Consider the following 11,800-nt stretch of genomic DNA (forward strand, 5'->3'; position numbering starts at 1 on the left):
ACACACACACACACACACACACACACACACACACACACAACACACACACACACACACACACACACACACAGGACATATACAGAGCAACACACACACACACACAGGATATATACAGAGCAACACACACACACACACACACACACACACACGGAAATATACAGAGCAACACACACACACAAGTCATATACAGGACAACACACACCGGGAGACAATAACCAGCTAATTAACATGACACATGATAGTCACACACATTACATGTCTAACACACACACATTCGCTCGCAGTATGCACGCACACACACCTTAGAGATCATGTTCATTCCCATGGCGTCTCCTGTTCTGGACTGGAAGCGGATGTAAAGGTTTCTACCAGCGAGACCAATCATGAGCTTCTGCAGACGAGCAAACCTGGAAACACAACCAAAAGACGAGGCCGTCAGTCTTCTCTCTTCACAACTGTTTTCAAATGTTGACCATAGAAATAGAACATATAGAGTGGCCCGATCTATAAAATAATTACATTTCTATCTTATATATATATATTTCTATATAACAGACTCCACCCACATTCTATATATCAGACTCCACCCACATTCTATATATCAGACTCCACCCACATTCTATATATCAGACTCCACCCACATTCTATATATCAGACTCCACCCACATTCTGTATAACAGACTCCACCCACATTCTATATATCAGACTCCACCCACATTCTATATATCAGACTCCACCCACATTCTATATATCTGACTCCACCCACATTCTATATAACAGACTCCACCCACATTCTATATAACAGACTCCACCCACATTCTATATAACAGACTCCACCCACATTCTATATATCAGACTCCACCAGACTCCACCCACATTCTATATAACAGACTCCTCCCACATTCTATATATCAGACTCCACCCACATTCTATATAACAGACTCCACCCACATTCTATATAACAGACTCCACCCACATTCTATATATCAGACTCCACCCACATTCTATATATCAGACTCCACCCACATTACATATAACAGACTCCACCCACATTCTATATATCAGACTCCACCCACATTCCATATAACAGACTCCACCCACATTCTATATATCAGACTCCACCCACATTCCATATAACAGACTCCACCCACATTCTATATATCAGACTCCACCCACATTACATATAACAGACTCCACCCACATTCTATATATCAGACTCCACCTACATTCTATTTCTAGAACCGAGACACTCCTCCTCAATATCCCCTAAATGTAAAGTATTTATATTCCAGACAGTTTAACCTCTGACCTGCTGGTGTGGTCAAAGGCGTCCTTGATGGCCTGGAATCCGTCGGTGCTCTCCAGCCAGCCCTTGACCTCTGCAGCCAGGCAGGCCGACGGGCACCTAATCACAGGACCCCGGGTCATCCCATCCGCCAGGATACGACTGCTGGCACCACCACCTAACTGGAGGAGAGGAGAGGGGGGCAAAGGTTAAGGAACGGTCAGGGTGGTCATAGACTGGATACAGCTACTTCACTGAATTATTCCTAGTAGTACTGTTTAATATATACTTCCATATGTAGTTACTGGTATACAGTACTTCTACCATTGTCTAGTGCAGTATGCTGTATTACAGTATATAACACTGTAACTCACGGAGATAGCACGACAGCCCCGGTTGGTGCTAGCCACCAGGCAGCCTTCTGTGGTCGCCATGGGGACCTGGAACTGCTTCCCATCGAGGTGAAGAGGCCCGGCCACGCCTACTGGAATGGGCATGTATCCAATCACATTCTCACAGCAGGTCCCCATCACCTGGCAACCAAAACATCAACAAAGATTGTTTTTCAGTTTCCATCATCGTTACATCGTGTACTGTATGTGTGGTGGTTATGCAAATAAAAACAAAAGAACTGAATTGCTGTTTTGTGCATCAAGCATTGATGTTTTAATGCCCTTTGGGTGTACATACTGTATCAATCACACAACAACTTCAGACAAAAGCCTAGAAATCCTCACCTTAGAGTAGTCGTAGTCTAGGTATGGCAGAGAGGAGAGTGCGGAGGAGTTGGGGAGCTTGGAGGAGATCATATATCTACGGATGGATACCCCTCTCTCTGGTCTCTCCATCACGGCCTCCAGCTTGTAGGAAGGGATGTGTTTAGAGTTCACCAGAACCACCACCTCATCATCACTCAGGAATCGGGCTCCCATCTGTGGAGGACACACAGACACTTTGTCAACTCAAATGCATGTATAAAGCACTTTTCAAACAGTCTCGAGTATTCTAAAATGCAATGGATCTTGGTGATAAGAAATGTATTACAGTACACGTAATCTCTCGTGGACAGATTCACATGAAAAGTGACAACTTTTTTACATCTGGGTAACAAACATTACATGTAGCTAAAGTCACCTGATCTACCTGTGACCTATCGTCTGACAGTCACCTGATCTACCTGTGACCCATCGTCTGACAGTCACCTGATCTACCTGTGACCCACCGTCTGACGGTCACCTGATCTACCTGTGACCCATCGTCTGACGGTCACCTGATCTACCTGTGACCTATCGTCTGACAGTCACCTGATCTACCTGTGACCCATCGTCTGACGGTCACCTGATCTACCTGTGACCTATCGTCTGACGGTCACCTGATCTACCTGTGACCCACCGTCTGACGGTCACCTGATCTACCTGTGACCCATCGTCTGACGGTCACCTGATCTACCTGTGACCCATCGTCTGACGGTCACCTGATCTATCTGTGACCCACTGTCTGACGGTCACCTGATCTACCTGTGACCCATCGTCTGACGGTCACCTGATCTACCTGTGACCCATCGTCTGACGGTCAACTGATCTACCTGTGACCCACCGTCTGACGGTCACCTGATCTACCTGTGACCCATCGTCTGACGGTCACCTGATCTACCTGTGACCCACCGTCTGACGGTCACCTGATCTACCTGTGACCCATCGTCTGACGGTCACCTGATCTACCTGTGACCCATCGTCTGACGGTCACCTGATCTACCTGTGACCCATTGTCTGACGGTCACCTGATCTACCTGTGACCCACCGTCTGACGGTCACCTGATCTACCTGTGACCTATCGTCTGACGGTCACCTGATCTACCTGTGACCCATCGTCTGACGGTCACCTGATCCACCTCTGATAGATGTGGTAAAGAGGTCCAAAACAATGGAAATGCCATGGAAACAAGTGGGGTAAAGATACTGTGTTGGAAACATCCCAAATCTCCTCATTGCCCCCCACAACTTTAAAATAGTAAATTGTAATGACTGGAAAGGAACTTGGCCTCTATGTTCTCTCCCCACCAGCCTCCACTGGGTCACAGGTAGATCAGGTGACGATCAGACGATGGATTCACTGAATGTATGTCCTCTATTACTGTCCTGCTCTAATAGGTTGAGCCTAAGTGAATGAGTAAAGTGAGTTAAGCTCATTAGGGATATAGTTAAACCCATAGACCGTATCAAGGGGTTATTACTGCACAGACACCATAGAAACTGGCGTTGGATTGACATTGTGAAACAGGGGATCAGTTCTGCATTACATTACATTACATTACATTACATTACATTACATTTCAGTCCATCTTATCCAGAGTGACTTGTCGTACGTAATACAGTCCATTCTGCACTGAAATTGACTGTAATTAACCTTAGCCCTGGTTGTAAACAGTGTGTGTGTGTATGTGAGTGTGCATGCGTGCACGTGGACCATAGCTATGTAAGTGTACATCCCACCATACCTCAGGGTTTTTCAGGATGGCCAGGCACTCCTCCAATGGTCTGGGGTCTGAGGGTAGGCTGGGCTGAGAGGGCTCTGCTCTGGGGCACTCCGCCTGGCTCTCCCTCTCCTCCTCCATAGAGCCCAGGCGGAAGGTGGGCTGGGGTTCGGTGGTCGGGACAGGCAGCGGCCGGATCACCTCGGCTAGGATGGGGAGGAGGGAGAGGAGAGGGGAGGAGGGAGAGGAGAGGGGAGGAGGGAGGAGGGAGAGGGGAGGAGGGAGAGGGACGGAAAGGAACGATAATTAAGTTAACCATCGAGTTCAGAGCAAAGCCCTAAAGGCTGAGAGAGTTTCACCTTGTTGAGATCTATTCTAGAGCTAGACAGCACTGTAAGGAATGTATTGATGCAGTAAAGAGGTCAATGGAACTCCACCAAAACAATGGAAATGCCATGGAAACGGCTGGGGGAAAAATGCCGTGAGGGAAAGATCCTGAATCTCCTCATTGCACCCCAGCAGAATAAGCCTACTTTTAGGCTACTGTTTCTATGTGTATTTCACACTCTGTTGAGGTAAAAACCAGAGGATAATGCTGTATAGAAGTCAACCCCAATACATGTTCATGTTTTCGTCACCAATCAACTGCATTAGTTAAAAAACGACTGACTGCGTCCATCTATTTCGTGTTTGCTAGCTACGCTACCAGCTTATACGACTGCATTTCTCATCAACGCATTTCTCACAGTCCTTTCCAAACCACCATAACACCACGTCTTGTTCCTGCCTGCCGTACCTCTCTCCTCCTTGGTGGCCTCAGCCAGGGCGGGGGGTGTGGGGGTGGCGGTCCTGAGGGGGGATTTGGGGGGTTGGGGGGGAGCAACCTCCTTCCTGCAGCACTGGTCTGTGCTCCAGCGGGGGGCACGCTCAGGCCCCTGGGACAGGGGGCTCTTCAGAGACAGGGTGGACTCATGCTCTACTTGTTCAAAGAAGATGTACTTGACGGCCAGCAGCAGGGCCAGACCCAGACAGATCACCTGCTCTATATCCATGCTGACCAACCTGGGGACACAACAGACAGAGGAGGGACAACAAGAATAAAACAACAGATGAAATAACAGAAGAAGATATGGATTGTACTTTAATAAATGTCACATACATTTACATGTCACTGTTGAAACTGGATTGGTCAAGTCACAGGGGGTGGAATCAATTCCATTTAAACTTTGTCAGTTCCAGAAGTGAATTAAAATTCCAGGTAGAACTCACCTTGACATGTAGAACTGCCAGAGGGGTCTCTCGGGGTCGATCCTCTTGGGTAAATGGTTGTCCAGGGACATGGAGCCCACCTGGGAGACGTCCAGGTTGGAGTTGAGGGAGAGAGGGTCGGCGATCCAACGGCTGTGAGCGTGCACCATTACCAGGCCCAGAGACTGGAGAGCAAACAGCAACGTTAACACACACACACACACACACACACACACCACACCATACACACCACAACATATACACACCATACACCGGTGTAGTCTTACCATGATCATCTTGACTCTCTGGGTAACAGGGTTGGGCTTGTTATCCTCCTCTTCCTCCATCACGCGGGAGAAGTGGCTCAGCTGCCAGATGGGGTGACCCTCCTGACTCTCCCTGGACAGCTGAAGTGAGAACACACACACAGGTCAGTATCCACACACACACACACAAGTCAGAACACACACACACACACACACACACACACACACACACACACACACACACACACACACACACACACACACACACACACACACACACACACACACACACACACACACTGTCTCATAATGATGTTTAAAGGCATTTAGTGTTTGTCTCATTTAAAGGCATTTAGTGTTTGTCTCATTTAAAGGCATTTAGTGTTTGTCTCATTTAAAGGCATTTAGTGTTTGTCTCATTTAAAGGCATTTAGTGTTTGTCTCATTTAAAGGCATTTAGTGTGTCTCATCATGTTGATTAAAGGAATTTAGTGTCTGTCTCATAATGTTGCTTAAAGGCATTTAGTCTAGATTTCTACTCATGCTATGGCTCTCCTTTCCTTCCACATCTCTCATTTTACACCTATTTAATTTGACGTGTGTGTGTGTGTGTTTATGGATGTGTGTGGATGTGTGTGTGTGTGTGTGTGTGTGTGTGTGTGTGTGTGTGTGTGTGTGTGTGTGTGTGTGTGTGTGTTTGTAGAGTGTGTGTGTGTGTGGATGTGTGTGTGTGTGGATGTGTGTGTGTGTGTGTGTGTGTTTGTGGATGTGTGTGTGTGTGTGTGGATGTGTGTGTGTGGATGTGTGTGTGTGTTTGCGGATGTGTGTGTGTGTGTGGATGTGTGTGTGTGTGGATGTGTGTGTGTGGATGTGTGTGGATGTGTGTGTGTGTTTGCGGATGTGTGTGTGTTTGTGGATTTGTGTTTGTGGATGTGTGTGTTAACCCTTACCTCTAGGACCAGGGAGACGCAGGCAGGGAAGAACGTCATGAAGACAAAGTAGTTGGCCAGGACAGACATGCAGCCAAAACAACACATGATCTCCAACTGTCGTACACCTGGAAGATCAATCAGTCCATCAATCAATCAAAGCTGGAATACTGCATCCAAAATGATATTATATTCCCTGTACAGCCAGCTCTGGTCAAAAGTAGTACACTATATATGTACTCTGGTGCTCCATGCTCCCTTCCATACCTGACATGGTGCCCACCCCGATCACCAGGCATTCCACCAGGGCATCCAGAGTGAACGTGGGCCCCAGGACTGCCATGCCACGGGCGATGTTGTCGCGCACCTCGTCCTGTTACACAGGTAATCAATGAATGAATACATTTATCAAACGGCTTTATGAAACCTTTTAAGCCTTTTCAACATGGGTCACTACTACAGAGTGTCGCTATTCCAAAAATGTGTTACAAAAGCATATAACAGCTGTATAATAACAAAATAACGTATTGTATATTACTACTGATGTGTTTCCACAGGAGTATGAAGTGACATGTACCTGTGAGTTAGAGCTGAGTGCGTACTTGGCGAGAGCGCATGCTTTGGAGAGGTCGATCAGAAGCAGGAAGAAAGGTAAGGCCTCACTGGAGAACAACATGGATGACTGTGTGTGAGACTCAAACATTTTCTGATGAGCTACAGTAGTACTGAACGGAGCACAACAGTAGATGTCAACAGGAGACCCTCTCTCTGTCTCTCCTCTATAGTAATTAGACAAATGGTTAAATAACCTCCATTACAAATCTTGGCGATATTACAGTAGGCCAAGTAATCCAACACTAAAGAGGAAAACTGAGGCTCAGAGTGTATTAACATATGTTATAACATAAACCACTTATCAGATGTTTTTATCCAAAGCGACTTACACTGCTGTGTTCATACATTCACTGAAAAAAAGTATATAGGCTACTGTAACTGTGTCTAAACCTGGAGCAACGTGTGGATGCTTGGGCACAGTCAACATAGGACATCAATACTGACAGAAACATTGTGTGTTGTACTGTTCTCTGGGTTTACATACTTGAGGCCAGTGAGTTCTTTATCCAGGAAGTGAATCACGACAGTACTGAATACGAAACTGGAGAATATGGTGAATAGTCCAGCGATACCTAAAAACAATGTTGATATTGTAAGAAATGCAACTGGTTAGATTCAAATGTACAGTATATATTTAAGTAATGCCTGGGGGGGGGGGGATATACTCTGCAACGCGGAGTGCCTGGACACAGGCCTTAGCCGTGATATATTGGCCACATACCACAAACCCCCGAGGTGTCTTATTGCGATTATAAACAGGTTACCATTGTAATTAGAACAGTAAACAAGTCGTTTTGTGTCATACCCGTGGTATATTGTCTCATATAACACGGCTTTCAGCCAGTCAGCATCTAGGGCTTGAACGACCCGTTTATAATAGAGTATATTTAACTGAATATTGCTTGCCCAGAATGACAATGCTTGCCTAGAATATATTTTGATATTGTAATATATTTCACTTTAGATTAACACGCTACATTTACATTACTTTAAAGTGTAAGTGTAAACTTTACAGTACATAGTATTTACAGTATCTTTACAGAATATTTACAGTATAAACAAATGCTGACCTAGAATATATTTTATGTCACATGCTAGATTCTCATTTGACTGTGTATTTTACAGTATATTTTACAGTATATTTACCAGATTTTTACAGTAAATGCTCACCAAGAATATATTTGGAACCTAGTTGCCGTAGATTCTGGAACTGGAAGTAGATGTACACGATGGCTATGCACCGTGTGATGGTCAGAATGATGATGTCACTGCTTAGAACCAGCTGAAAGCGAGGCAGAGACGACATAATCAATGAAGTAAGTTAATCAGAAAAGTCATTAAAAAAAAAAAAAATCACTAAAGGAAATGATGATGATTAACTCAAGGAACTAAAAGTTCTATGAGCAGAAAGTAGACCTAACTACTGTGTGTTGTAAAATAGACAAGTTGATGGATGTGTAAAACATGTGACCCATGAAAAATGCACTTTAAATAAAATGTATTTGACTCAAGTTAAAATGGCATTCTCATGTACTGTGAACAAGCTACCTTTTGTTAGGTGTCCTACTTGTACTCAATGAAGAGTAGTGTGTACGTACCTTCCAAACCATATATGATAACTAGGTGAAAGTGTACAATACAGTATAGGCCCCTAGGCTAGGATTCTAGGAGCCCTTGTAGCCTCGATAGTACTTACAAGTTCTAGTCTAAGAATGTCCCGATACGGTGCAGAGAAGACAAAGGCCTTCACCCCCCCCCCCTCCAACACTTTCCTTCTCCCTTCTTAATCCATCCTTCCTAACCCTGTACCGCCCTTCTTACATAAGTCTATGGCTCTATGGGGCGGCAGGTAGCCTATCGGTTAAGAATGCTCGAGGTGGCAAGGTGGAAAAATCTATCGCTCTGCCCTTGAGCAAGGCAATTAACCCCAAACAACAACTGCTCCCCGGGTGCCGATGACGTTGATTAAGGCAGCCCCCCCCCCCCTCCCCTCAGTTGAATACATTTGGTTTTTGAAATTGACTAGGTATCCCGTCCAGCACCCCCTGCACAGTATTATCCATCCATCCGTACCTCCTCCATTTTGGGGCAGTCGTAGTTCCAGCCGCAGATCTGGTCATTGCCGGTGAACATGTTCATGGACATCATGCAGATGGTGAGGGTGACAGTGCCTACGATCACCTCCCAGGGGTGGGAGGCCACCAGCATGCCGTGCATACGGAACAGACCAGTCAGCATGGTGGGGCTGGGGTTGGGGAACGGTGAATGTGCTTTAGAAAAAGACAAAAAGAAAGACTGAAAGTCCCACTCCAACTCGGACAGAGGCAACAGACAGTGGCATCCTAGAAGAGAAGAGCAGTATTTTGTTTCGTGGCAACCTATGTAGGAGATCAAATACTATCAGTACTAGAGCTTAGTGTCGAAATGTGTAACGTCACTGAGAGGATAGAAACACCAACAGCAATGTTGACAAATGACCAGAACAAATAGCTCGTATTTTCTCCATTTTGAACTGCAGTGTCCCTTCAACTTTATAGGGTAGTCATCTATTACTTGAACTGATGTGTTCTTTCATCTTTGTACTGTGGTGACGATGACAAAGCCAACAGAGGAGGAACACTTCCTGGAAGGTAGAGAATAGAGTAACCCATAAAGAAACACTGACTCAAACCAGGGTGGAGACCAGACCGAGCCCATTTGTCAAAATCACAGAACTGTGCTACTTTCCAAGTTCCCTGGACAGACTGGACATCTGTTTACGGGAAGAAAAAAAACATCAGCTGAGTTTCAGTCACTCTATTTACTATACCAAATATTCTCATATATACCAAAACCTTTCTTTACAATTTGTGTAGTGTACTATACACTGCCTTTATACCTATAGGGTACTGACTGTATGGTGTCATGATGCATAGGAGAGGACAGGAATTAAGCTATCTACAATTTATGATAATGCAAGAGGAATTTAGGAAATACTTGTCCATCTTTAAATTCCGTTTTTTTTAAAATAGGCAATTCTCTGGAAGCTATTACTGAAACATTATGTTGAAGTCCAAAGCAGAAAAATGACAAATTAAACCGTAACGCTTTCAAGGAGATGTAAAAAAATAAAAAAATAAAAAATAAAGAGTATCACAACCTTGATCAACAAGTTTAAAATACACAGCATTAACCAAAATAAACAGATTATTATAATGTATAATACGTTTCACCAGAGGGACTGATGACGTTAACTGAACGAGTCAGCGGCAGACACACCTTAGGAACCGGCTGGCGGCATCAACCAATAAGAAAGGGACGCTAATGGCCTCATCATAGGCATCATCATGGATGCAATTCAAACATCATCCGACCGTGACAGAGCGAGAACAGTCGCTGTCTATCATCGCTAACTAAAAATGTAAGAAACACCAGCCACAGCAAATACAGTAGGCTGTACAGAGACGGCTCTATCTACTGTAGCTATACTACAGTACAGTCTGGGCTACAAGGAGACGGCTCTATCTACTGTAGCTATACTACAGTACAGTCTGGGCTACAAGGAGACGGCTCTATCTACTGTAGCTATACTACAGTACAGTCTGGGCTACAAGGAGACGGCTCTATCTACTGTAGCTATACTACAGTACAGTCTGGGCTACAAGGAGACGGCTCTATCTACTGTAGCTATACTACAGTACAGTCTGGGCTACAAGGAGACGGCTCTATCTACTGTAGCTATACTACAGTACAGTCTGGGCTACAAGGAGACGGCTCTATCTACTGTAGCTATACTACAGTACAGTCTGGGCTACAAGGAGACGGCTCTATCTACTGTAGCTATACTACAGTACAGTCTGGGCTACAAGGAGACGGCTCTATCTACTGTAGCTATACTACAGTACAGTCTGGGCTACAAGGAGACGGCTCTATCTACTGTAGCTATACTACAGTACAGTCTGGGCTACAAGGAGACGGCTCTATCTACTGTAGCTATACTACAGTACAGTCTGGGCTACAAGGAGACGGCTCTATCTACTGTAGCTATACTACAGTACAGTCTGGGCTACAAGGAGACGGCTCTATCTACTGTAGCTATACTACAGTACAGTCTGGACTACAAGGAGACGGCTCTATCTTTCCTACATAAATCTGAATCGGATTCGGTACTAGAGCGAGCGTTCTGAAGGGGTGTGCGAGCGCTGCTACAAATGCATGATAACGAATGTTGTAGTCTGTGCATGCATTTTCTGACCAACAAACCATGTATTGCAAAACATATTGTAGGCTTAGTAATAGCGGCGTCTGCTACCGGTAATACCGGTGGTAGGTTTTTAACATATTAGTTACATAATGTCTCTACTGCTAATAGAGATGAAGATGTCAGCCATATATATATATATCACTGACTGCCTGTGTGTGTGCAATCCCAGAATTTGCAAAACAACAACCCTTAGAAATAGGTGCGAAAAAAACGATCCAGCGGAAATATTGGGCACAAGTCCACACAGGTGTAAATATCAAGCAGGTTCAATAGGATCGGAGACTGCTTACCTGTGTCAGTAAGTCTCAAAGACTGCTAAATGGATACCGTTAAAAAGCCGGTGTCAGCCCTTGCTTAAAACCGATCGTCCTTGTTTTAAATCCCGGTTTCTGTTTGAAGATGAATTTGAGCCCAAGTACAGATTAGCCTATACAGTGTGCATCTTTTTTATTGATACAATAAATAATTGACATGCACACAAGCTCCCAAATGGTCGTGGTCGCTTGAGAGACAGCTTTCGGGCTGAGACAATGGAGAGCGGGCTTCCTACAGTGTGAGCGTGGAGAGATGGCATGGGAATGCGTCATCCGACACATTAACCAATCGCATCGGAGATTTGCTCCATGAGCACTTTGGGCACGCCTCGTTTCCAAGGCGACGGTCCTTAGGGGCGTGTTCAGAGGGGGGACGCGTGATCTCACCACTGGCGCTCGGGCCAATTTGTGCGAGGAATAGGAAACA

At 45.1% G+C, this 11,800-nt stretch overlaps 1 protein-coding gene across 1 annotated transcript in view; it reads right to left on the reverse strand.

The window, feature by feature from the left end:
* LOC106570829 (3-hydroxy-3-methylglutaryl-coenzyme A reductase) overlaps window positions 1–11,654 on the reverse strand; it is an 18,125-nt gene extending 6,471 nt beyond the window's left edge. Inside the window, exons 1-15 of the mRNA XM_014143377.2 lie at window positions 11,350–11,654; window positions 8,890–9,086; window positions 7,987–8,098; window positions 7,301–7,388; window positions 6,779–6,863; window positions 6,469–6,574; window positions 6,223–6,329; window positions 5,294–5,413; window positions 5,028–5,191; window positions 4,555–4,820; window positions 3,783–3,964; window positions 2,023–2,217; window positions 1,660–1,818; window positions 1,310–1,467; window positions 302–407 (exon numbers count right to left, since the gene is read on the reverse strand). Of these exons, the coding sequence (XP_013998852.1) occupies window positions 302–407; window positions 1,310–1,467; window positions 1,660–1,818; window positions 2,023–2,217; window positions 3,783–3,964; window positions 4,555–4,820; window positions 5,028–5,191; window positions 5,294–5,413; window positions 6,223–6,329; window positions 6,469–6,574; window positions 6,779–6,863; window positions 7,301–7,388; window positions 7,987–8,098; window positions 8,890–9,054 (2,013 nt within the window). The 5' untranslated portion in view covers window positions 9,055–9,086; window positions 11,350–11,654. The remainder of the gene's footprint in view (window positions 1–301; window positions 408–1,309; window positions 1,468–1,659; window positions 1,819–2,022; window positions 2,218–3,782; window positions 3,965–4,554; window positions 4,821–5,027; window positions 5,192–5,293; window positions 5,414–6,222; window positions 6,330–6,468; window positions 6,575–6,778; window positions 6,864–7,300; window positions 7,389–7,986; window positions 8,099–8,889; window positions 9,087–11,349) is intronic.
* Between the last annotated feature and the right edge of the window lie 146 nt (window positions 11,655–11,800).

The sequence above is a fragment of the Salmo salar genome, chromosome ssa15 (assembly GCF_905237065.1).
Source record: "Salmo salar chromosome ssa15, Ssal_v3.1, whole genome shotgun sequence".
Taxonomy (NCBI): Eukaryota; Metazoa; Chordata; class Actinopteri; order Salmoniformes; family Salmonidae; genus Salmo; species Salmo salar.